At 42.3% G+C, this 25134-nt stretch overlaps 2 protein-coding genes across 2 annotated transcripts; one reads left to right on the top strand and one right to left on the bottom strand.

The window, feature by feature from the left end:
* Window positions 1-801: 801 nt before the first annotated feature.
* On the bottom strand, window positions 802-13526 carry tmem255a (transmembrane protein 255A). Its single transcript, XM_083891639.1, has 10 exons — window positions 13392-13526; window positions 13195-13282; window positions 10548-10690; window positions 9144-9206; window positions 7639-7728; window positions 5875-5940; window positions 5637-5725; window positions 4013-4175; window positions 3726-3872; window positions 802-2698 (listed from the first exon to the last, which is right to left on the bottom strand). The coding sequence occupies exons 2-10, from the start codon at window positions 13253-13255 to the stop codon at window positions 2555-2557; spliced, it is 966 nt and encodes a 321-aa protein (XP_083747765.1). The 5' UTR covers window positions 13256-13282; window positions 13392-13526; the 3' UTR covers window positions 802-2554.
* A 2680-nt stretch (window positions 13527-16206) lies between these two features.
* atp1b4 (ATPase Na+/K+ transporting subunit beta 4) lies at window positions 16207-22319 on the top strand. The gene is made up of 9 exons (XM_083891764.1): window positions 16207-16291; window positions 16434-16502; window positions 17062-17278; window positions 19452-19580; window positions 19714-19818; window positions 20196-20395; window positions 21009-21065; window positions 21406-21498; window positions 21591-22319. Exons 2-9 carry the CDS (start codon window positions 16437-16439, stop codon window positions 21750-21752), a joined length of 1029 nt encoding a protein of 342 aa, XP_083747890.1. The 5' UTR covers window positions 16207-16291; window positions 16434-16436; the 3' UTR covers window positions 21753-22319.
* The last annotated feature ends 2815 nt before the right edge of the window (window positions 22320-25134 follow it).

Below are 25134 nucleotides of genomic sequence, written 5' to 3'. Positions count from 1 at the left end.
TTGCTTTTAATTATTTTATTACTGTTGGCGATGCCACATCTGGATAATGTGGCAGAGAAGATGTTTCCATTGTTTGTTAGGGTTTTGTTTGTTTTGAGACACCTGTACATATTTATTTTTTAATATTTGCAATGTTATTTTTTAATCTAAAGTGTTTATAGTGTAACTCTTTGTCAGTTACACAGGAGCTTTTCCATACAAATGTAACATTAGACAATAATGCGACCATTATTTTAATACAGATGGCACTTAGTGTTGGATCATGCAGTTTTTATTTTCTGGTTGTGTTGGAAGGTAGTGACTGGTCAGTAAAAAGTAATGCTAACACAGGAATCTATTATACTTCATTTAATTTAATAAACTCATTCAGACATAATTTTTTTATCCACAGATTAACATTTTTGTGTGTAATGTACAGTACAATGTGTTTTCTTTCCATGTAAATTTATTTGTTAGATTCATTTCTCAAACACATTGATTGGGTCTGTTGGCATTGATTCAAATGTTTTCTGTCAATTTGGGTTATGAGATATATGTGGCGGTAAATAAATTATTTTACTATTTTAACCTGACAAGTTCTTTACTCGACGTGTTGTGTAAATGCTTTGCACTATGTCGTCATGAGAGTGACAGAAACACTACATTTCACCGTGGGGACAACACCCTGGACAGTCCATCACAGGGACACACAGAGACAAACAACCATCCACTCTCACTCTCGGAGTCAATTTAGAGCAGGGTTTCTCACTCCCGGTCCTGAGGAGCCACTGTCCTGCATGTTTCAGCTTAGCGTTTACCTGCTCCAACACATCTGATTCAAATAAATGAGTCGTTATCAGGCTTCAGCAGAGCTTACTGAAGAGCTGACCGTTCGAATCAGGTGTGTTTAGTTTGAGCAGGGGAAACATGCAGGACAGTGGCTCCTCAGGAACAAGAGTGAGAAACCATGATTTTAGAACATGCAAACTCCATGCAGAAAGGCCTTTGTTCCAACTGGGTGCAAAATAACAACATTTGGACAGTGTTTTTTCTCTATGGACTTTGGTGCAAAAGAGTGACAACCTCACTTTGTAAAAAAAAAAAAAATAAAACCCAAAAATTGAACTATCCAAATGAAATTACAGACTAATGTGAAACTGCCAACATATAAACTAAGCGACAGCTGGTAGTTCATCCAACTGTTGACCAAAATACAAGATATTACTCAAACTCAACCACATGGTGGCACTAGAGGGACAGCCAAGATTATTGGTGGACTCATCCACAGACATTTCATTCTGGAAGTGGAACAATACACCACACTCACCATGTGAGTTACACAAAACACATTTAATGGCAAGACAAAACTAAAATTGAGACTGAATCATCATTATTCAAGCTGATGAGACGCACACTTTCATGAACCTTCAGTGAATCCAGCACTGACACTCAGCTTTACCGGTGAAGAAAAGACGTAAATGCTTCAGACACAAAGAGAGCGTGCGAGGGAAACGGATCGGCTCTCAGCTGTCGGTGGAAAACGCAAGAAATGGGCTTCAGAGTGTAACTTCAGTGTATTTGCTTCAACAACTACTGTAGCGAATAGCTTACACTGCTCTGCAAAGTTCACCGCACATCGATCTGAATATTCTTTAGTTGATAAATAGATGACCATACCTTAGGTCAGGATTTGTCACTCCTGGTCCTGGGGAGCCACTGTCCTGCATGTTTTGGATGTTTCCCCTGCTCAAACACACCTGATTCAGCTCGTCAGTAAGCTCTGCTAATGACTGAATCAGGTGCGTTGGAGCAGGGAAAGGCTAAGCTAACACATGCAGGACACTGGCCCCCCCCCCCCAGGACCAGGAGTGAGAAACCTGCTGCCTTAGGCCTAGCTGCTAAAGCTAGCATCTGTATATTATACTACTTCACATACATTAGAGGAGTGTGTACGACGTCCATGACTGCTAACTTCACCTGTGATAATAGACAGTGACACTATGGACGTGCACTGCTGGGGCTTACAACTCTACACTTAAGTGACTTCTAGCTGATCCAGATTCAGCGTCTAAACTCTGTATTGATCCGCCTGTGCTGATGGGTCCACGTCCACGTCCTCTGGTCCAGTTGAGACAGAGATCCGCTGACTTTATGTTGTAATTAAAGGTAAATGTGAAAGCTTGTTGAGCTGGAGGAGAATACACAGAATACATCCAGCAGTGCTGGAAAAAGTCCTTTTTGCATTAAGGCAGAAAGATGTGTAAACAGTCATGGCTTTGAACTGGTTGTGTCTCTCTTCATGTGTGTACACACACACACATATACAAACAATGCAGGCCAGAGTGTGTGTGAGTGATGCCCTGGAAGACAGGCATGTGCTCCTTTTTGTTGTTGGGCTGAACTCGGCGTCAGTCACGTGTTCTCCGAGGCCATCGTTCTCCTTTCACTGCAGCTCTGCACGACTGTGACGACAAGCCCACAGGCTCTGTGCAATTCAAACTACGCGTTCAGCAGCGTCTCTAACGCCACGTGCTGATGTCTTTGCTGGAGGTCCGTGTTTTTTTTTGGGGTTTTTTTACGGGCTGTACGGCGGGGGCTTCTCCTCGGGATGGTTGTGAGGGGGGGAGTAACGCGGAGGCACCATCGTGGGCCACAGGTGGCTGGCTCCAGACTGGGACTCGTCTGACAGGACAGAGGATTCAGGGAACATGAAGGAGCCCTGTGGGAACAGCAGGACGCAGATTATTAAGAGTTTGATTTCAGATTAAGCCCTGGATGTTGCTTAATAATAAACAATGATCAGTTTGTGAGTGTAGGAAACCTGAAGACACATATATACGTATGTATACATATATATATATCTGTATATATACAGACATATATATCTACGCATTGTCGTCCAATTAAACTCTGGTTGCAGGTGATGTCTGTGAGCCATAAATCTAAAGTCGTATAAAAACAAAAAAAGTCCCTCTAAGGCCAGTGCTTGGAACATTAATTCTGGGATATATACTATATATGTATATATATATATATATGTATATTTATAGAGAGAGAGTAAACATATATATATGTATATATATAAAAATAAATGTATATTTAACCACCCCAGGGGAAACCACTTCTACCAGAAGAGCGACTCAGCATCTTCCACACAGTATTTCTGAGTTTCAGCTGTGTGTGTGTGTGTGTGTATACACTTAGGAAAAATATCACGACACGATGGAATATCATATTACATTTGTGCTGATCAATACCTCCAAAAACATGCACATCAGCCGTTTACAGTGTTTTTGTTCCTGAATGGTTTTGATGTGCTCATTGCTGCACAGAGAGTGCGTGTGTCATGGGGGACTTAAAAATGTGAGTCTTTGCAAAAACAGGAAAAGCTTAAAGTAAAAACTTTATATGGAGCTAGTACTTTCTTCTGAATGTGTCCTTGCAGGAGAATTCTGTTGAAATTAAAGGGCCCATATTATGCAAAATCAACTTTTTAATAATTTTAATACTTATACTTGGGACTCTGGAGGCCATACCAGTCCCCAGTTGTACTTCGATTGCTTCACTCCCCTTTTGTGTTGTGTTGGAACTGTTTGTTAACATATACATATTCATATCGTATATTATTGTTCTATAATTGTTTTCTTTATCAACTAGTGGCACTTGGATCTTGTTTGGTGTCCTGGAGACGAGTGAGACTAATAAAGCCGTTTGAATCTGGGTGAAAACTGCACGAGGAGCCATACCTGCAGGTCGTACGCAGTGTAAGGCGGCAGGCAGGGGGCGTTGTTGTAATATGAGTTGAGAGAAGTGGTGGGTGGAGGAGGTTCTGAAGTGAGAGGAGCTGCGATGGCCTCTGGTTCGGAGGAGCTCTCTGAGGCAGCAGAGGGAGTCTGAAAATGGAACATCAACACAAACATGTTTACATGTTCAGTCTTGATCGATGGATCATTCACAGAACACCAGGCTCATCTTCACACACTTGGCTCAAAGACATCCTCGTGGGTTTTATGAATGATTCACTTGCACTCACCATGTCCTTGAAGCCTCCCAGGACGGCAGCAGTGATGATGCCCAGGAACAGAGCCACGATGTTGAGAATGGTGGCCGACCACAGCAGGTGATAGAGGTAAACCACGTCCTGGCAGCTGCTCACGTCCGTGTACGCGTGGTAGCCTCCCATCACCTCGACGCGGCTAGTCCAGTGGGTGGGACAGAAAGGGAGACAGCCTACAGTCAAGCCACAATAGTCACTGGCAGTGTTTTTTTGTAACATCATCCACGGCAGCAGGCTCTGAGCATTTGTGAATCGAGACACAGTGACAGGACACGAGACGGTGCTTTAAGAGACGAGTAAAAGACGCTGCTCGAGAGCAGGGAGACACAGAGGACAACATGCATGAATATGCACAGGAAATGGCTATTTAAATTGACAGCTCAAGTTTTTTTGTGGTGTGGTTAAATTAGCTTTTTTTTTTAGTGCTCGCTCTCCTGCACCAAAGTCCATGGAGAAAATCTGCATTTATAGCTAGTTTTTATAGTCAGTTTGTGTCACACATTTAAAGATTTGCCACTTTTCCACTACATGGTCTCACCACGGTTATTTTGTTTTCCCGCTAGCGATAGCACCCGGCATCTTTTTTAGTACCTGCTACGGGCCGACACTATGAGTGAGTACACTGATTGGTCAGAATGCCATCTCTGGAAGAGGCATGAGCATTGTAAAGTCCGACACAAGACTGAAACCGAACAACGGCGAACTGTAGATCAATTAAAAAGCCTTAAAAATGCTGAAAATGTGCTTTTATCTCCAACATTTAGCACGGAAAATGTCTAAAATCTCAATATTTAACAGAGGAGTCTGGTGTATTTAGCGACAGCTGTGCCAAAAGGCGGAGTTTGTGCTCTGGTCTTGCTAGAAGTACAGTGAACAAATCTTTTTAATGAACTGAATCTAATGATTCAGTACATTGAAAACAACTGCTTTACAAGTCACTTGTCTCTAGTTTGTGTGCTTGTGTCGCGTATAAAACAAAGTCAAGGCAGTTTCCTGCAGCCGTGCTCTGTTGACTCTGCTCACATTGAAGAGGTGCTATATTGTAAAGGAAAAACCAGCCAAACCCTGTAGAGTTGAGACTTGCCGAGGCGAGGCGAGGCGGGACCATGTAGTGGAAAAGCGGTATAAGTAAAATCACTGATTTTCTCCATGGACTTTGGTTTGTCCTTGAATTACCACACGCACAGCAAAGTTAGTTTGGATTATGCGTTAGTGTCTCACACAACCATACTGCGAAAAACTTGACCTACCACTTTAAGAAACACACTTTTATATCACTTATCAAAAATAAACCGCTAAGTATGAATGGGTCTAGGAAGAAAGGGACCTACTTCCAAATCATGGATGATTTCCTAAACTTTTTCAAAACATCTTTATTCTGAAGTCCCATAAGAGGATGTTCTCTGAAACAAAGGTTAAAAGAAAATAAACAGTCGTGTACGCTGCAATGCAAATCAAAATAATCTCCCACAAGAAAACGGCACAGCGCTACACACACACACACACGCACACACATCAAAGATCCACACAGTCACAGCAACACAGCCAGAGCGAGTAGCCACCGCGACAACGTTATTTTGTTGACGCTCGGCGTACTCACTTCCCGCAGTGGTAGAGGTCGCAGCAGTAACAGGTGTTGCTCTTCACTCGCAGGTTACAGGACGTGCGAGATGATGTCTGACAGGGAACCTGAAGGTCAAACACTTTTTTTTACAATCCCTTTTATTTCTTTTTGGGTTCCACTGAACCCTGTTCTGAGAGAGTACAAGTCCAGTCTATAACACGCTGACGAGGAATTGAGGATTTCTGTGATATTTTAAAAAAGAGGTGTGTCTTACGTCACGATCGGACGCCGTCTCACTGGAGTGATACTGACAACGACCGGCATACAGAGGCCCGAGGTCCTGCAAGAACATTAAACATCAGTGATGTACAGCGCGGTGCAAAACAAAGACAAATCCTGCGATCACTGGCATTTGGATTGGATTTTTTCACAGCAGATATTTATCGACATGAAACGGTAGAACAAACACAGGTTTTAGTAAATAACATTAATTAGGATTCTAACTGAAACTGAATGGTCATTATAACATGGCTAAAACCATTGCTATAATGACCTCAATTTGACCAGTTTGTTTAACTACACTACCGTTCTAAAGTTTGGGGTCACTTAGAAATGTCCTTATTTTTTGAAGGAAATGCACTTTTTTTCAATGAATATAACATTAAATTAATCAGAATTCTAGCGAATTCATTCTATTCTAGCTGCAAACATCTGGTTTTTAATGGAATATGTACATAGGTGTATAGAGTGAAACACAGAGGTATTTCTAATCTTGTCAATGTCTTAACTATATTTTCTTTTCATTTTGCAACAATAGAAACTAGAATTCACGCTGTAATTGAATTGGCCCATGCTCCCGTATTAAACGGGATAGTTCAGGTTATTTGAAGTGTGGTTGTATGAGTTAATGTTTGACAGCCTTTTCCTGACTAACTGACCAGCGTCTCACCCCATGCACCTAAGTCCAAAGATAAAATCAGTGATTTTTCTCCATCAGTTGGTGCAAATAGTATTCTCTTGTGTTTGAAATCCTTCATTCTGATTGACCAACGTGGCACAAACAGCTCCTTAAAACGCAGATTTTCTCTGTGGACTTTGGCGTGGAAAACGCCAGTGTCAAGGTTTTTCATCATTGTTTCCCCTCGTGCAGCCATGTTTCCAATGAGGGAGAGCTTGTGTGTGCTGATGAAGGCGCAACGTCAGCACTGACTATGTGTCACTAACCCATACAACCACAATCAGGATTATTTGAGTGGATACAGACCCTGTGGACCAGTGTTTCTTTACGCCCCTGAGTAGTTCATATTTTTAAATCCGTGTAGAGTTCAGTCACTTGTGATATTTAACTTCATTTACTCCAAAGTGGTCTGAATATTGACCGACTGCTGATGTCAGTATTACAGTGGTGAATTATATATTAATATGTTTGGGTCACGACAATTACAGTCTCTGCTTAAAATGAAAATTATCAATTTAAGTAGCAGCCAAAGTTAGGATGGTAACATTGCTATGTTGCATGTATGTATTCAGGAAGATATATTCAGAAATGTAGCTTAAAAATGACAATGCAAATCCACATTGTTGTTTTTTCCCTGTATCAACCTAATAGTTTAGTGTACAAAAAGCAGATTAAAGGAAGATTTTTCCATTTCACTGGGAAAATGAAAACCTGCTAATGGTGTTTGCTCTGCCGTTTCACCCAGCCCTAATTCATTTTGGCATAATTGTTTTAAGAGTGCATTAGCGGTTATTTTGTATTTTATGTACTTTGCGTCACGGGGAATAATCTCCCCGCACCACAAAATTCATTTGTCTTTCTGGGAAGGGTGTGGCAGCTGCTTCACTCCATCATATGTGAGCGATGGCTTCGTCGACGCGCATATGTTTTACTATATGTCCAACGCAGACAGACTATATCAAGCTTTAATGGGATCGGAATTGATTAATAAGCTTGTCCTATGGAGGAGCGTTAGAGGGTTATGCATAATCCATAATTTATCAGTTAAGTTAAATAAGTAGACACTTCAGTGATACTTACAATGTGCCTCGCAGCAAAGACTCCGTCGACAATCGCACAACAGAAGGCAGCCACCGCTCCGAAACTGATGAAGACGATGGACGCCACTAACTGTGAAAGGGAAACAGAGAGCACGACGTCAGTCTTCATCATCATATCACGATTTTTAACGTTCCAGGAGACTATAAAGTGTGCACTGAGTATGAATCCTGTGAATGGGAACTAAGGTGTGGGGGGGGGGGGCTGGTAATGGACAGCAGAGTCACAGCACAGTGGTTGTCACCCCCAGCACCAGCACTGTTTAAGGCTGGCACAGTTCCCAGCTCTTTATAGGCACTTTCACTAGTCAATGAAAGGCAGAGCAGCACGTATTCAATTACACATCACCCCACCCCAGCTCAGCAGGAGGAGGGGTGGGGGGGGGGGCCGGGCAACTGACGCACCACCGTCAGCATCAGCAAGTCGTGTGACATGACAGCGAGTTATGCCACGAGCTCCAAAACATCCAGGCCGAGGATTTAAAACATGCTGAGAATCAATATTAGTTTGTTTTCACAACCGGTTTCCTTCCTCTGAACGACATGGTCCTCCATCAAGATACTTTTTTTCTGCCACACTTATATTAAACAGTGCACCGCACACCTCTGTGTTTAACTGTATTCTGTCTGGAGTTGTTGTTTTTGCAATGATACAGTATTAATGACCCACACAGTAGGGGTGGCTGAACTCACAATACGATACGCGATACATGGTCCACGATACCAATAATATCACAATTCTGCGATAAGCAATACATTGCAAGACAATCGATACATGACGATATCTGTCTCACTGAAGGAAACAAAAACGCCCGTGAAAAGTTAAACATGCAGAATTTCTCTATTTATTCACAACACAGACAACAAAGTGCATCAAGTTTATGTATTGAACGTGGATGGAGCATCTGTTATCGTAGCTTTCTCCTCCATTATCCAGAGGGGAACATTTAACTCAGTAATCAGAGTTGTTGTCAATTCAGTTTTCAACGTTGCAGTAACATAAACAAAAACAACACAGTAACATTTTATGGGACGTGTCGTGCGTGTCGTCCCTGTGACCCCAGGATTCCGAACTCCTGCTGAGTTATGGGAAAGGTGTCATGATACCAACTCATTCTTCACTTTGCCCTGCTGCCCACTCTCCTCTCCTCTGCAGTTTCCTTCTCCACATTCCACTGTGGATATCGCTCCTCCTCCACTTACACCCAACTTCTATTTCTGACCGCACCTCTCGGGACACTTGCGCCGACACACAACGGGAACCATGTCGAAACCGAGCGGGACCGTAGCAATGTGGGCCGGAGTGTCTCGTTCATTTGACCCTGTCACACTAACAAACGCGGTCAAAGTATCGGCCGCTTGAAAGGTAACGCAGACTCTCATGAGCTTGCGCGGTCTGATAACAGTGTTTTGTGCGACTGTGCAGACAAGGAGACACAAAGCACCGCGGGTGATCTCGATGCACAGAGGTAATATAAATCCTCTTACCATCTGCCTCTTGTTCTCTATCAAATGAGCGCCGATAATTCCCAGAAAAGATCCAAAGCCCAGCTGAAGACAGACAAGAGAAAATATCGATAAGTACATAGATGTAAATGAAATGCAAATTATTTATAAACAAATAACAAATTAGCTCTTTTTTTTAAATGTGTTTCATCATGTGAATCATCACCAACTCACAACGAACCAAGTAATTCCTGAACCTACAGACATTAAACTTTTATGGCTTAGTGGACCTGTGCACTTTAAAATTCACATATAAAATAAAAACTGAACTCCTGCCAAATACAACACAGAATATTTTCACAACCAGAGAGAGAGCTGTCACTATCAGCTCAGAAACAGAACAAACATCAAGATAAATCAGTTAAGAGGAATTAAACGAATGTTTAATACTCAAAAAATGCTTAAAGTAACATTTTGTCTGGAGACAAGTGTATTTTCTTGCTTTGATTATAAGGGTTTTTGTTTTAGAAAATCAACAGTCTTGTATAAAGTACCTTAAATACTTTGATACTTGAGTAAAATAACAAATATCTTACCAGAAAATGACTTTGGTACAAGTTGAAGTCACTTTTTTATAAAAGTCTTAAAGTACTTTATTTATATTTCTAGCAACTTTTACTCCACTACATTTCCTCTAACTATCTTTTTACTTCAAAATAAAATCAGAAGAAGAAGAGTTTGTAATGGTTGGTGTTTATATAGAGGTTTTCTAGTCTTTATGAGCTGTTTAACACTATAGTTTTCATCTACTCAGACGCTTCAACGTCTTGCTCAAGGACACATATAGACGAGCAGAGCCAGGAATTGAACCCACAACCTGAGCCACCATGACTTTTGATACTTTGGTACAGTAAATGTCATATACTTTAAGACATTTACTGAAGTAATATTATACAAAAGTGACTTCAACTTCGACCAAAGTAATTATCTGGTAACATTAAACCTTTAACTCAAGTATCCCTTTAAGGTACTTTACACAAGCCTGGTAATTACTCTATCACTGCACTAATTCCCTGAAAATGTCATTACAACCGAAATCAGTCAAACAATTAATGAGGTTGAAGTTGTCAGTCACATGAACTGATTTCCTCGCAGCTTTTTGGTGTCTTAAAGCCAAAGCGTTAAAAGCCGAGCGCTGTGCAGAAAACAAATTTACGGACCGAGATGCTTTACTTCACTCAGCCTCTAATGACAGCGATGCTGAATAATGAATGTGGCGGAAATTCAGTAATTAGATTCATCAGGAGGGAGCGGGAAGACACTCACGCTTTCCTCGCACTTCTGAGGAGCTGAGGATCTACTACTACTGTTACTATGGTTACTACGGTTACTGCTGCTGCTGCTTCTGCCGCTGCTGCTGTGGAGGAGGTGTGAAGGTTCACTCACAATGACTCCCGGGTAGTAGCCGCCCACTGTGATGTTCTGCGTCCTGGTCGTCGCTGCCAGGCCAAAGATGAGGATGAGCACAGACACAATTAGCAGCATCACCGTCACGATAATGGATTTCCTCTTCCTCCTCTTAAACGAGCCTGCAAAGACAGCAGATCAGCGGACGTTACTCTGGTGTCACAGCGGTGTAAGACGAGACACTGAGCCTGCTGATGTCATGACGAGCGAGTTGCAGAGATTCATAATGGAAACAGACCCTGAGAGAACGTCTTGAAGAAAAGAGAACTGGAAATATTTAACAAAGTGTAAAAGTGGTTTCCACCAAGAAACATGAAAGAAAAATCTTGTATAGTCAAACCAGAGCAGATAAATGTAGATTTTTTTCATGAAAACTATGTAAATAAAATGGATTATAACATTAAAAATCATAATTTTAACCTTAAACATGGATCTACTTATTATAAAAGCCTTTTTCTAGATCTAACCGTAACAATTAAGCATCTTTCCCGAGATGTCGATCATATAATCACAGCAGCTCTGTTCTCTGTGATCGTACATAGGATATTTGTGGTCCAATAGACAGTGAATACCCCTCGACCAGACGTCTCAAACTCCTCATATCAAGTTATAAAGTTATTTCTGTATGTTTTCTTATAACCGGATTCATTTTGCATCATAAATACATTTACATTGTGAGCTATTTATCGTTCCCAACTCAAAGCGAACACTTTTATTTTGAAATTACGTGAAATACCATCGTAACTATTGTTATTTTGATGTGTTTTTCCTCAAAAAAGTTGGATCTTTTTTTGTTCACATGAACTCCACCTACTGACCAAAATAGACAGTCGGTGGCCCCCCGGGTCATTTGAGTTTGAGACCCCTGCTCTAGACACAGCACTGTTGACATACTGTATATACATATATATATATATACACTCACTGTATATGATGATGTCTGTGTGCATGAAAACTCTGAACTGACCCCCGAATGACCCGTTCACACCTTTGCGTAAACCTCCACGAAGAAATAGTTTCAGCTCCAGACCTGAAGGTCATTTCATGGGAGAGAGACAATCTTGTCTTGTTGTCTGTTATTCTGGGCCTTTTATGGTGACGTCAGACTTTAAGATTGAATCCAGAGGTTGGTGGGAAACAACCTGAGACTTCAGACTTCTTTACTACTGCTTTTCCCTCATGAGTTCATTTCAGGAGAGGTCAGCCTGTAAATCAGAACAAATCGTGACACCAGAGAGTTACGCCTTCCACAGACACGATCTGTGCAATGCAATGTGCAGAGAGACTGTGGAGCAGTGGTTCTCAAACGTTTTTATACCAAGTACCACCAGAGAAAAATGGCTGTAGGTCATCACAGTAACAGACAATGTCACCTCACTGTTCCGTTTTATCATAGCGTGGATAAATGCGGTTGAAAACCACAGACAGAATAGACTTGACTTGACTGCTCTGATGCTCCGACGTGGAGATCAATAAGAGAACTCTGCTCTTCTTTTCTGAAACACTTGTGCGTTCATGACCACAGACAGAGAAAGCAGAAAAACACTTTTCTGGTGCTTCTATTTAAAACAATTACATTGTGATGAGACCCCATTTCCTCTCGGATTGTGTTCATTTTAATTACGTATATAATGTAAAGCGGTAATGTTCTGTCGCCTGATGTTACTCGAGTTTGTTTTGCAGCCATTAAATTCATCATAAATCTCTCAGCTTTGTAGGGGGCCTATGCAAGACTAACCCTTTAGATGATCCATTTTCTTCTTTTGGTGCTTTTTTTCATGATTAAAACAAGTTTTCTGATTGTTTCAGCATCTTAAATGTGAATATTGTCTTCGTTTCTTTGCACCACAAAACAAAGAAATCATTAAAAGTGAATCATTTCGGTCATTATTTCAAGGTTTGACAAACACTGATTTGTTAACGATCTTATGGACCAAGCGATTACTTATTACTTAAAATAATGGGCTCTCGTAATGCAGCTGTAGATATAAGAATTTCTGTCACTTCTCAATGTCCTTATATCCAGATAATTGTATACACACACGCAATGTTATCACTTGTGCTACAACCTAAATCAAAGCGTCTGCACGTCTAAAAGGTCATAATCAACTATGTGTTGCAGGGAATAACAGGTTTGAGGCAAACTGAGGATCCACAGCAGCAGCAGCAAGACAGCAACACACACGTCCACGAGAATAAAGTGTTTGCTGCTTCGGTATCATGGACAAAGACATGCACTGGCTCTCTGTCACACGTATCCAACACCACACCTGCAGTGACGCGCTGCGGCCTGAGCCACAGAGAAGACTGATGATGAGGATGAGGAGGATTGTGGATGGTGGTGATGATGCAACGACCACTGTTTTTGTCTTGTTTTGAGGCACACAGGGAAGACAATACAGACATAATACATGTCAGAATTATTAACCTTAGTTTGTGCTATTATTATTATTATGATTACATACATATAAAAAAAATGTGGTCAATAAAAGAACCGCAGTGTGTGTGGTTTAAAAAAAGGAGGGGGAAAAAAGGAAGGCGAGTGTAATGTGATTGAATTGAGGCTGCAGACAGACACACACCATTGACCTTGCGCGCGCACACACACACGTACACACACACTTACCCATGCTTGTTTCTGACAGGGTCAGCCCGCTGGATTGAAGACTCTGCGGCGGCGGAGGCATGTTGTGACGAGCAGCCGAGTGCACCAGCTTTCCAAAAATGCGAAAAAAAATATAAATAAATAAATCACAACAACAACACTCGCGTCTCCACGTCGCTGTGTGTGTTAAAAGTGTTGCAGCAGAGTGGTTTTATAACCGTGAGCTGCTGCTGCTGCTGCTGCTTCTGCTGACGCACACTGTGTCATTCTCCGCTCAGCCCCGGGTCCGCCGCACTCACGTGCCCGCAGCTGCTGACGCGTCTCTCGGTGTCAGTCCTCGCGGTGAGTCGGTGTTGGACGGACAGTGGGTCTCTGCTGCTGCTGCTGCCGTTGCTGGAGGTGGAGGTGGTGATGGTCGCATGTGCGCATGTCACAAACATACTCATGAAAAAAACACCCAAAAAATAATCGTTACTTTTCGTTACTCGCTTTAAAACGAGTACTTTGCCACATTAGACAAACAGATAAATAAATACATACGATTGCAACTTATTATTGCTAGCTAAAAAAAAAAAAGCTAGCTAAAATGATAGCTTGCTAGCTAAAATTATTGCTCGCAAAAATGATAGCTTGCTAGCTAAGCGATAGATAGATAGATAGATAGATAGATAGATAGATAGATAGATAGATAGATAGATAGATAGATAGATAGATAGATAGATAGATAGATAGATAGATAGATGAACTTATCTTTTCGTGGAAATATGTCACATATTGTAAGCTAATAGACAGGAGGTCGGTCATTTGTCCACGGCAAATATCGTAATTTTATCAGAGTTTTCGACCATTCAAGCAAGACAGGAAGTGCCCTGTAACTTTGCCACAGGTGAGGTCCGTCCATGTAAAAGACCCGGCCAGAAAACACTAGTACTACGTGACAAAATCAGTAATTTTACTAAATTAAACTTTAAACCCTTTGACATCTTTGTAGCCAATGTTATTCTGCTCTTCTTCGTTTATTTCATGCACTCTATAACAAATTGAAATGGATTGTGCTTTTTGATATTCTTTTGATTTCATTAGATCATGTCGCTGTTGTGTTTACAACTTGAACAAGTTTTTGGAAAAAGACTTGGAATGTAGGTTTGTCCTGGTTTGAAAGTAAAATGTGTTGTGAGGATTGAGCACCACCTACTGTCTGAAATACAGTGATGCATTGAAGAGTATGTGCTTTGTCTAAAGTACATCTCTGTTTATACAACCTTTTAGTGTTATAACAGGCTTATTATACACAGATTAAAGCATTTTTAATTTGCATTTGTAAATGTTGACAATAAACCCTCCTGATTAAATCCAGTGTTGTAATGCAACAAAGTAGAGATACTTTGTTACTTTATTTAACTAGAAATTTCACCTGTTCTATACTTTGTTATATATGTGTCGAGCAAAAGCCACGATAAAGTTCACTATCAAAACTTTCCTCTCCTTTAAAAAAAAAAAAACTTTAACTTCTAAAACGTAAGTACATTTTATGTCAGATTACTTTTAAGTACATAAATGTCATGAATCTCAAACTCAAATGATTTGAGGGCCAGTCAATTGAAAAAGAGGAAAAAGTGACATTTCCATACAGAATGATCACAAAAATCATATTCCTAATAATATATTACAGAGTTTCAAAATAAAAGCGTTTGTTTTGACAAGGAACAATATATATAGGTCACAATAAAAACGAATTTATTGTGCAAAATCAATCTGTAAATAAAGAAAACTACATGGCCGGCCACATGAAAATTATTGGGGGAGCCACAGATGGCCCATGGGCCCCCAGGATTTATTCAAGCCTCTCTTTCAGGTACTTAAATATTTTTGCTTGATTTATTGCTTATGATTACCTTTTAAAACATATTTTTTTTATTGTATTCACTGTTAAAAAGGAAAAAAGAAAAAGAAAACATTGTAAAGGCCCACCTGCAGTACCGTCACCAGCCACACTGTGGGAATCACTGCAGTCCATCAGTTGCAAGGACAAAAAGTTCTGCTGGATTTAGTTTCCCTTTAGTTTGTGCAGCTACTGGGACACAGCGTTGACGTTCCATTCATCTGGCCCCTGAACCGTATATCACCACAATTCAAACTCTTTGCCTTAAACCTTCAAACCTCTGCCTCTTTAGGACCAGGTTTTTTGGTTCTCCCCGAGGACACGACTGGCCCCTGACAAGGTCAGCGTGTGCACAAGCACGCACGTGTTTACCGCGCAAATCTCAAAGAAGGGATTTTTTCCATGACGCAATTTGTCTTTTCATTTTAAAAGAGGAAAAAAAAAACCACTCTTTCCCCCACTCCCCCTCCTCCTCCTCCTTCTAACCCCCCACCCCTCCCACTCCCACAGTTACATGGGGTAACTGAACGTTACGTGACCGGAGTGCAAAGATGATGAGGATGAGGATGATGATGAGGAGGAGGACCACTTGAACCTCAGCAGAGGGAAGCTTATGGTAAGTAGCTGCTGTAGTGTGTGTGTGTGTGTGTGTGTGTGCATGTGCGCGTGTGTGTAGTTTGTTCATGCATGTGCAGGAACAAAAAAACCCCCCTGACGATTGATACTCACCTAATGATGCCAAAACAAACGCACCATGAATAAAAGTTACTGTGCACATCTGACACAACAGTGTCTTAACTTTAACTGTGTGTGTCGTCGGGATATAGAAGCTATAAATATTGCATTCAGGGCTTCATTCACTCTGAGCTGAGCTCTGCAGACAATGGCCGATGGGTGCGTGTACGGAATGAATCCGGTGCCGTGGTCCAGGCCGCTGCCAAACGTCACTGCGGCTGGGACAAAAAAAGGAAAAAAGAAACGCCACACACACTCTCACTCTGTATCCCACCCTCACTTTTCCCTCTGTCCACCACTTCATTCACTAACATGCGCGCCTGGTTGCCGGAGGTCCTCCACACCCGCTCCCCTCAGCTTGACTAAAACTTTCTAATGAAATCCCCAAACACTTTCTGACAAAACACATTTTTTGTCCTCTAAGGGTCCAGAGAAAGAGACAGAGAGAGACTTTTTTTTTCAGCGCCTTAATCAGCGTGTTTATTGGAAAGCAAACTTCAGGTGAGCTGTATCAAACTCTTGTTTTGTGGTGTCTCTTTGCCACTTGCTCAAGCTTCCACGAACGAAGAAGTGTGTGCAGAGGTAAAGGAGTGAGGCGTTAATTCAATGCACCTTTTTCCTCTCTCTCTCTCTCTCTGTAAAGAAGATGGAGCCCAGTTCCACAGAGGGAGGAGCTGAAGAGACGCTCCCTAAAAATCATCCGCCACGTCCGGTGAGTGCTCCCACCAACACGAATGCTTGGTCCAAGTGAAGCAGATGACACTGTTTTTTTTTGTTTTTTTTTGAAAATGAAAAAGTCATGACATCAGTAATCAAATCTTAGCACTGATATGAAACTCAGATTGAAAAGTTCAAGCACTCTTGTTGCACACGAGCGTCCTTGCAGCTCCGCCGGGCTCTGAGTCAGTGACGAAAACATCTGGTGGTCAGAGTCACTGTCTGCAGCTGCAGCTGCTGCTCCAAGCAGGAGGGTCCACTCGCAGGAGGTCAGCTCTCCCGACGAGTGCCACAAAGGTCACCAGTGGGTTTATACTTTGCAGAAACAGGGGACAGGACCATCAGTGCGATGTTCATTAATATGCAGCGCACGCTCTGGCAGTTTATATTACCGCTCATACTTGGGATCAGAAGGCATGCCATTTTTTCCCCTGCAGTGATTTGAAAAAGACAACAACAACAAAAAGATATCGCTTTTTGACAGCCCCGCGCGTAGCCTGCTGAGAATAATGTGTGGTGAGGGCTTTTTCTCTTCTTTTCCCTCTTTTCACCAGCCTCACAAAGTGATACTCAAACATGGCCAAGAGCTGGAGGAAGAGCAGGAGGAGCTGGCCGAGCACCGGCCGCTCGAGCAGGAGGACCTGAACTTTGAGAGGTGGAAACGCAGGCCGTTACCCAGGAGGACGCTGCACCAGAAGATAGCCGACATAAAGACGTACCTGTGGAATGCAGAGACCAACGAATTCATGGGTCGCTCTGGAAAGAGCTGGAGTGAGTTGATGAAAAAAGAGAAAGAGGGGTCTGTGTTTGTTTGGGGGCATGGGGAATAATGCAAATGATGTGAATTTGTGTGAATTATCTTTAAAAAATGGTGTTTAATGTCTTTGAAAGATGTAATCTGGGACACTTTAAGGGTTCTAGAAGTGTCTCTCCAGTTCAGTGAATGTGTGTGTGTGTGTGTGTCCTCATGTCCAATGTTTACATAGGTGCACAGACAATTCAAAGTGTCCTGACAAAAACAGACTGCCTGGGGACGCGTTCCCAGCGGGAGTGCGCCGTCCCAGGCCTCGCGATTGGCCAGGAATCACATTCCACTCCATCTTACCATGCTCTCCACTGTCTCGTTCCCAAAGCCTCTGCGACCTCGGCGCTGAACCTGACGTGCTCGCGGCCACGCAGACGCAAGCGAAACACGGAGAGCGAGAGAGAGAGAGAGAGAGAGAGAGAGAGAGAGAGAGAGAGCGAGAAGCTCATGTCTTTTTCTTCTCTCCCCAGAGTTCAAATCAAGCTCTGGTGCAGGGAGCGAGCTGTGTTTGGCAGAGACAAGTTTGTTGAGTCAATGATGATGGAGCAGCCTCTTGGTATCACCCCCCCCCCCCACACCCCCCTCTAAACATGATCCAAGTGAATGTGCAAAGACAATCCAAGGAAACTTAGATGCTTAGGCGGTAGCGCTAGATCTCAGGCAGGACTAGGAGCTCACATTTCAGCCACATAACCACTGTGTGCACCCTTGTGCAGGAGCAGGGTTGGGGGTTGGGGGGGGGGGGTGGGGGAGAAAGGCCCCAAGTTGAAGTCCGTGCAGTGTGTCTTATGAGACGAGTGTGTAAGAGGGGGACACAATACCAGAGTGGGGTGATTGGGGCTCCTTGGAGCTGGCCAGGCCTCTATGGCTGCAAAAAGACCTTCACTACGATGGCAACCGGAGGTGCACTGTGTTCCAGAGTGAAAGGACAGCTGGGAGAATTCTCACTGAGCCTCAAACAGAAAGTCCTTTGTGACTCCGGGGGACGCGAGGCTGGCTGCAGCAGAGTCCCCTGTGAAATTGTCTGCACAGCAAAAGCCATTTCATGTAGGGCACGTTTAGCTTGATTAGTTGCTAATGGAACTGTTCATCGAGAAGTCGCCGCACATTTCCTAAGTTCTCAGGAGGTTTTTTTTTTATGACTTACTTAAGTAGAAAGGGAAAAAAATGATGATACGCAATAGCTTTTTCCATCAAATTCAAAAAGCTTGAGGAAGAGGAATGTCTTGAATCTGTTCCAACGTCTTGTCGTTGGACTCAGTCTTGGTGCTGAGAAAATGGCGCGCACAGTTCACCTCACATGCATTTACGACTAACGTCCGGTTTGAGAACGTAGGAATGCAACTTGTGAAAAAGTCGTCAGAGATATCTGAAGAATCTACGAATCAGTGACGCTCCCGATTGGACCAACACTGGTACCGATATACTGTATTTGTCAACTGCAGAGTCTCATCTGTAGTGAATTAACATAAAATTTTTTCATACTTATGTTGCAGTAAATGTGGATAAAAAAAAACATCTTAAAGGCGCCATATGTAAGAATGTGGCCAAAAACGGTTACTACGCTCAAATTCAAAATACCGAGGTCTTTCAGGTTTCGTTTTCTGACATAACTGGCAACCCGTGGTTGCTCGGCAGCTGAGACTCTACTGACTGCAATGATTGGTAGACGGCGGTAGGTGGCGCCACATGCCAAAACATGATTTCAAAACATAAACATGATTTGCTGTCCGCAAAATATATTTTTTAATTCAAATATTTTGGCTGTACTGTTGTTGATGGTGAGTTCAGTATGTTGTATTAATATTATTCCTGAGTTTAGATTTATTACATAATGCACCTTTAAATAGCTGTAGGGGGCGCTAGCATAGAGGTCGTTTTTTAGCCGACTATTTTAGTCACATCATTTTTAAAGCCAATATCTGCAGATACCGATATTGCGGCGATAATATCGTGCGTCCCGAGCAGCAAAGAAACGCGTGATCGTAATATTTAGCTCTTGAGGCTATCGCCGTCAAGTCTCATCTGACGCATTGATACCAGATCTTTTCAATTATCCATGCAGAATGTATGAAAATTAAAATGTCTAAACAGATGGTGTAACCAGCATCAAAATAATTCTATCCCTTCTTCTTCCAGGCCTCATCCTTCTCTTCTACGCTGCACTTTATCTGTTTCTCGCGGCCATGTTTGGCGGCTGTATGTTTTGCCTCATGTGGTCCATTAGTCCCTACCATCCGACCTACAACGATAGAGTGATGCCACCAGGTAAATAGAACCCCAGTTCCTCGAAACCACTCCTCTGTTTCTCTCTCTCTCTCTCTTTGCTCCGCAGTCCTTGTGTCTTTCTCTTCTCCTTGAGTCTCAGCACAGTTGACTGTCTCTGCGTCTCCACTGGCAGGTATGACGATGGCCCCACATCTACAAGGCCACGATATCGCCTTTAACGCCTCTGACCGCAAGTCCTGGAGGAAGTACGCCAGGTCAATGGATGAATATCTGCGACGTGAGTCCCGATTTGGTGCTTGTGTGGGCTGTGAACGTTGAGGGGAGGGGGGGGGGGGGGGTGGGGTTCAGACGGGGTTGTTCGGTTTGTTTTAAGAGAAGCGGGGCACGCAACGAGTTAATCGTCATCTTCGCTACCTTTGTCCCCCTTTTTTTCCTCCACTTGGATCTCGCAGGGCATGCTGGGAAGGGAAGCCTCTTTGTCAGCTGAGTGCAGCCCATTCAATGGCCTGCTTTTTTTTTCACACCCTGCTTTTGTCCCGCTTCCTTAATCAGAGGCCTGAGTCTGGCATGGCACTGCTGTCGCAAAGGTTTATTTATGCCTTCTTTTCTCTCTTCCTACCCTCGCTCCCTCCCTCCCTTGATCCCCATGTGCAGCGTATACTGATGGCGCTCAGGAGAGGAAGAACATTCACTGCACACATGCGGGATACTTCATGCAGGACAACTTGGAGGAGAGCGCAGAGCGGAAAGCGTGTCAGTTTAAGAGGTCCTGGTTGGGGGACTGTTCCGGTCTGAAGGACCCCCACTATGGCTATTCTCAGGGAAGGCCATGCGTTCTGCTTCGAATGAACCGGGCAAGTGTTAAGTCAGCAAAAAAGAAAAAAACTATAAAACAGCACATTTTAAGTACATATACAATTAAAACAATGTAAGAATAAAGAAAATGCACTCACTGTGTTGCTGTGCAGCTGAAGCTCACAGGGGTTTTTGTCTCATGATGAGCGACATCTTGTGGCCATTTAAGGGAGGAGGAAACAGATCGAAGCCAAAACTGAACTTTGAATTCATCTAATTTTGCAAACATACAGGGTCAGGGTTAGTCTCCCATACGGGAAGTGGACATTTTTCACTAGTTTTCACCAGGAGTGAGTGAGACACACCTGATTCAAACGGTCACCATTTATTTGAATCAGGTGTGAGAAACCCTGCTCTGGAGCTCAGCATTATTAAAGGAGCCACTTCACCTAAAAAAAAAAAAGACCAATTTTTTTTTACCTATTTCCAGAGATATATGTGTTATTTGATCATCAGACAGTGAAACTCTACTCGTAGTAATATTCTAGTCACCAAATACATGACATACAGAGCTGAATTGTATTATTGTGGCTTATGAGGGTCCAAATACACAAAACACAAAAGACAAAACCACATTATTTTCATTGACTTGACTTCTTTTCTTTTCTGCAGATTCTCGGTTATTTACCTGGTGAGGGTAAACCAGTGAATGTGACTTGTGGAGTAAAGGTACACAAACATACACAACTGCCGTATACATATACAATAATCTCATGTTCAATCCTTATACTCTGTAAATATCAAGCCAAACTGTATATTCTGGAAACTGTCAAGAAAGTAACTTTTTATAGTAAATATTGTTAATATCGTTATATTGTACATTCTTGGAAATACATGTTTGTTATTTATAACATGCATCTTTATTGTCTTTGCTGCTGTGACTATGTCAACTTCCGACTAATAAAGGATAAACGCAGTGTGGGATCAACAAAGTCAAATCTAGTCAAATCTAATCTAATCTTTATGTGCAATTCACCAAGTGTGAGTTTGTTGATTTTCCCTCTTTCAGAAAGGACCAGCAGAAGCTTTGGGAGAAGTCCAGTTTTTCCCTAAGAGCATTTTTGACCTGAAGTACTACCCTTACTACGGGAAGCTCAGACATGTGAGTTCGCGTTTCCGTCCCCGTGAATAAAAACAACTTGTTTTAGCCTGTGAAATAACAACTCTCTTACACACGTGTCTCGTCGACTACAGGTAAACTACTCTGCTCCGGTGGTGGCTGTGCGTTTTTCCAGCGTCCAGTACGACAGCCACATCCAGGTGCAGTGCAAGCTGAACGGGAGGGGCATCATTAACGACTCGCCCACTGACCGCTACCTGGGGAGCGTGACCTTCTCCTTGGAGGTCGGAGCTTAAACGCAGAGATGTGCGCTCTTATGTGTGACGATGGGGCTTGAAAATGTACAAAAAAAACAACAACAACCACACTGTTTGTAATGAAATATGTAATTACCCTTCTTCTCATCTTTCACCTAAATATCTCCATGATCTCCTGCTGTGAAAATTCCCTGAGAGTTGGAAAATGTACTCTTTGTGTGTGTCTGTTGTGTGTCTTTGAACCCCCCGAGTGTGCTGAGCGTAGAGTGAGTTTAAGTTCACTGATGTTTCGTAATGATTAGCGAGATTAATCACACTAAATTACAATCTGCCCAGTAGTTAGCATTTCTGGCTATGCAAATCCGATTATAACTGAAAACTTAACAGGCGATTAGGTGTATTGTTTTATTTTTTGTCTGGTTAGATTATGGTTTTTGTGAGGCACATTTATTTTTCCGCGACGACGTGTACTAATTTTGTTTTGCCTTATATTTTTTTTTTCCTTTTCTTTTTTCCGAAAACACATGTATATTGTAAGAATTCAAAGATGTATCATGCAAACACTGAACGCAGGACTTGTACTGTACTTACACAGTAAAAAAAAAAAGAAAAATACACTGTTATATTAGTATATTTTGCTTGAATAGAGCAGAATTATACACTCATGATAAATCCACTTCTTGCCTTCTTTTGTAAAAAAAAAAAAAAAAAAAGGAAATATATTTGCTTTTTGAAAATGGAATACTACACAAGACTGATCAATAAAGAGACATACTGTACTGTGAAAAAAACAAAACTATAATCTTTGTGGAAGAATCATTTCTGCTACTAAACCTGTATTTATTCACAGTATAATTCTTAAAAATAAATGTAATGTTCTTCTATATACTGTAACAGGAAGTGACTCGTTTTACTTCAAGGCGGTCGGAAGCACACTGCGCTAGTAAAGCGAGAGCAAACAGGTGGAGTCTGACTGAAAACACAAAGGAGGTAAAACAAATCAACACTGTGATGAAAAAAAAAAAAAAAAAAAGTTGCAGTTTTCCAGCGTGTGGATCAGAAGAACGACAGCGATAGTAAAACAAGAACAAACATTTTTATTTGAATTAGTGCCCTGCTCGTGTTAAACAGGCTCATCGTCATCATCACATTCTCGATCAGATGGAGACAAAAGACTCAAGCAAGCGACGGACAACAGAAAGGCACAGAACTGTAGGGGGGGGGGGGGGAGGGCGACGCGCGGGAACGTGTCAAAGTTTGACATTTAGTGTTGAAAACGTGGGACTCTGCGTTCTTCGTACGTGACCTGCACATGCCGTAAATCTCCCTGTGTCGTTTACACATGGAGTGTAGTGTGATGTTGTCAAAGTCATATATTAGGACTTTTGAAAACAACGCAGAATTTAGTTTTTTTTTTCATTAGTTAGACCCACTTCCCTGCATGTTTTAGACGGTTCTCTGCAGTCATAGTCACGAACCCATTCATTTGAATCGGGTGCAACATCTAAAACATGCAGGACCAGGATTGAGAAACACTGTTAAGTTGACATCTAAACAGTATTTATACCGGTCTAAAGAGAAACAATGCAGGTCACTCACTCAGATTTAGGTTGTTAGGTGTGAAAGAGGGGTCACTGGGGGTCACCTGGAAGACACCGTGTGTTATCGTGGGAGAGTCACCCGTGTTGTACTAGAGCGTTGTACTCGTCTTAGGCTTCTTTTCACGTCTTTTTATAACCAATGTGTACGTTCTCCTTCTTGTTTTCGATGTTTCCCCTGCTCCGACACACCCGATCCAGATGATCGGCTCGTCATGAAGCTCTGCAGACGCCTGCTAATGAGGGCGGCTCATCTGAATCGGGTGTTTCGGAGCAAGGGGGAACGCCCAACGTTTCAGGTGACTCGACTCACGTGAGATTAACAACCTGAAACTGTGTCACGGCGGGGTGAACGACCTGCAGGGTTTCACACAGACGGTAATCCAGCCTACAGGAGCTAAACAGCTGGACTTCCCCCACCAGTTATTTACAAGTAGGACTGAAGACGCCCTCTTGAATGGAGAGGTGAAACATCGTCGTCGACTTAACTGAAGCACGTCCAGTCTAAAGATGGACATTTTGAGAAGCATGAACACATCAAACAGTTGCAAAAAACAACAAATAACGGGTCTTAACGCGTCTTTTGTGAAAGTGTTTGATTTAGCTCATAAGCTCTGGGATATGGATAACAATAGCGGGTGGATTTGCTTGCTCGTACATTCACGTTCATCATAATATCAATGTCATTTACTTTATACAATAGAGAAATTTACACATATACTATTATACACCACAGAAACTGAGAGGGGGGGAAAAGGCCTCTCTCTCTCTCTGGAAGGAAGGAAGGAAGGAGATGGACGGCTACTCACAGCCAGTAATTTAACTTCTTTTTTTAAAAACATGCAATCTATAATCAAACGGTGCAGTATTGATCATAAACGTCTCGATTCAGTCATTGGCATCGAAGAAAAACAGAAGGTTTTCAGAAGGATTTCAAAATTGGGTAAAGGGAAATTTTCAGGGAAGACGCCGCTTCACAGGAAATGGGAAAAAAAGGAATTTTGGGGTGTTTTTGATGCACTGGTGGACAGGGAGGGAGGAGGAAAGTGTAAAGAGGCAGAAGCAGCTGGGGGTTTATACAGACTGGTAGCCAGTGCGACTCTTCCTCCGGCCAATCAGGTAAGAGATAAGCACAAGGATGATTAGGAAGCTGAGCGCCACGCCCACCGCTATGGGCACCAAAAAGCTCAAATCAGTGTCCACGAAGCACTCCTCGGCTGACAGACAGGAAAGAGGAGAAGACAGAGACACAGCGTGGTTAGTGGTTTAGTCAGCAGAAGATCACGACTTAAGAGGACAGAGGACGCAGGAGACGACGAAGCAAGGACCTACAAAGAGAAGTGGAATTAACAGCGGGAATGTCGTGTCGATTAAGGTGGATGAAGTGGGATATGACACGTTCTCCATGAGTGTAAAAGAAACGGGCTGAAACTTTGGGAAACACGCGATGAAGGACTTTAAATCCACATGTAATTAAGTGGAACAGTGGTTTTTACAGGGATAAGAGACTGGATTTGAGTCCTGAGGAACAGATAACATGTTACTCAGTGACTATATAAGTAAATAAATATGCCCATTTCCCAAAATGTCAACCCAATTCTTTAAAGAAGACGTTTAGGCAGTCAGAAACAGTGCTCAACACCACATGGAAATACATGAATACATCTTTTTTTTCCCCCCTCACTCAAAAGGCAGCAAAGCAAACAAGCAGCGATTTCACCAACTTCACCACATTTTTTTGTAAAGCACACCGATTTAAAAAAAAAAAAAAAAAAAAAAAGCGAGGTCAATTTCACTGGAAAGACTGGTAGCCAGTGGCCATG

Source organism: Microchirus variegatus (genome assembly GCF_963457635.1).
Source record: "Microchirus variegatus genome assembly, chromosome: 6".
NCBI classification, from domain to species: Eukaryota; Metazoa; Chordata; class Actinopteri; order Pleuronectiformes; family Soleidae; genus Microchirus; species Microchirus variegatus.
The sequence above is the reverse complement of the archived record's forward strand: the minus strand, read 5'-3'. Positions and strand labels throughout refer to the sequence as shown.

Coding starts and splice junctions, on each gene's coding strand:
- tmem255a (XM_083891639.1), bottom strand. CDS start 13,255: ATGCCTCCGCCGCCGCAGAGTCTTCAATCCAGCGGGCTGACCCTGTCA. Junction 10,691..13,194: donor CCTGTCAGAAACAAGCATGG/GTAAGTGTGTGT, acceptor CTGTCTTTGCAG/GCTCGTTTAAGAGGAGGAAG. Junction 4,176..5,636: donor GACCTCTACCACTGCGGGAA/GTGAGTACGCCG, acceptor CCACTGGACTAG/CCGCGTCGAGGTGATGGGAG.
- atp1b4 (XM_083891764.1), top strand. CDS start 16,437: ATGGAGCCCAGTTCCACAGAGGGAGGAGCTGAAGAGACGCTCCCTAAA. Junction 19,819..20,195: donor AATGGATGAATATCTGCGAC/GTGAGTCCCGAT, acceptor CCCCATGTGCAG/CGTATACTGATGGCGCTCAG. Junction 20,396..21,008: donor TTCTGCTTCGAATGAACCGG/GCAAGTGTTAAG, acceptor TCTTTTCTGCAG/ATTCTCGGTTATTTACCTGG.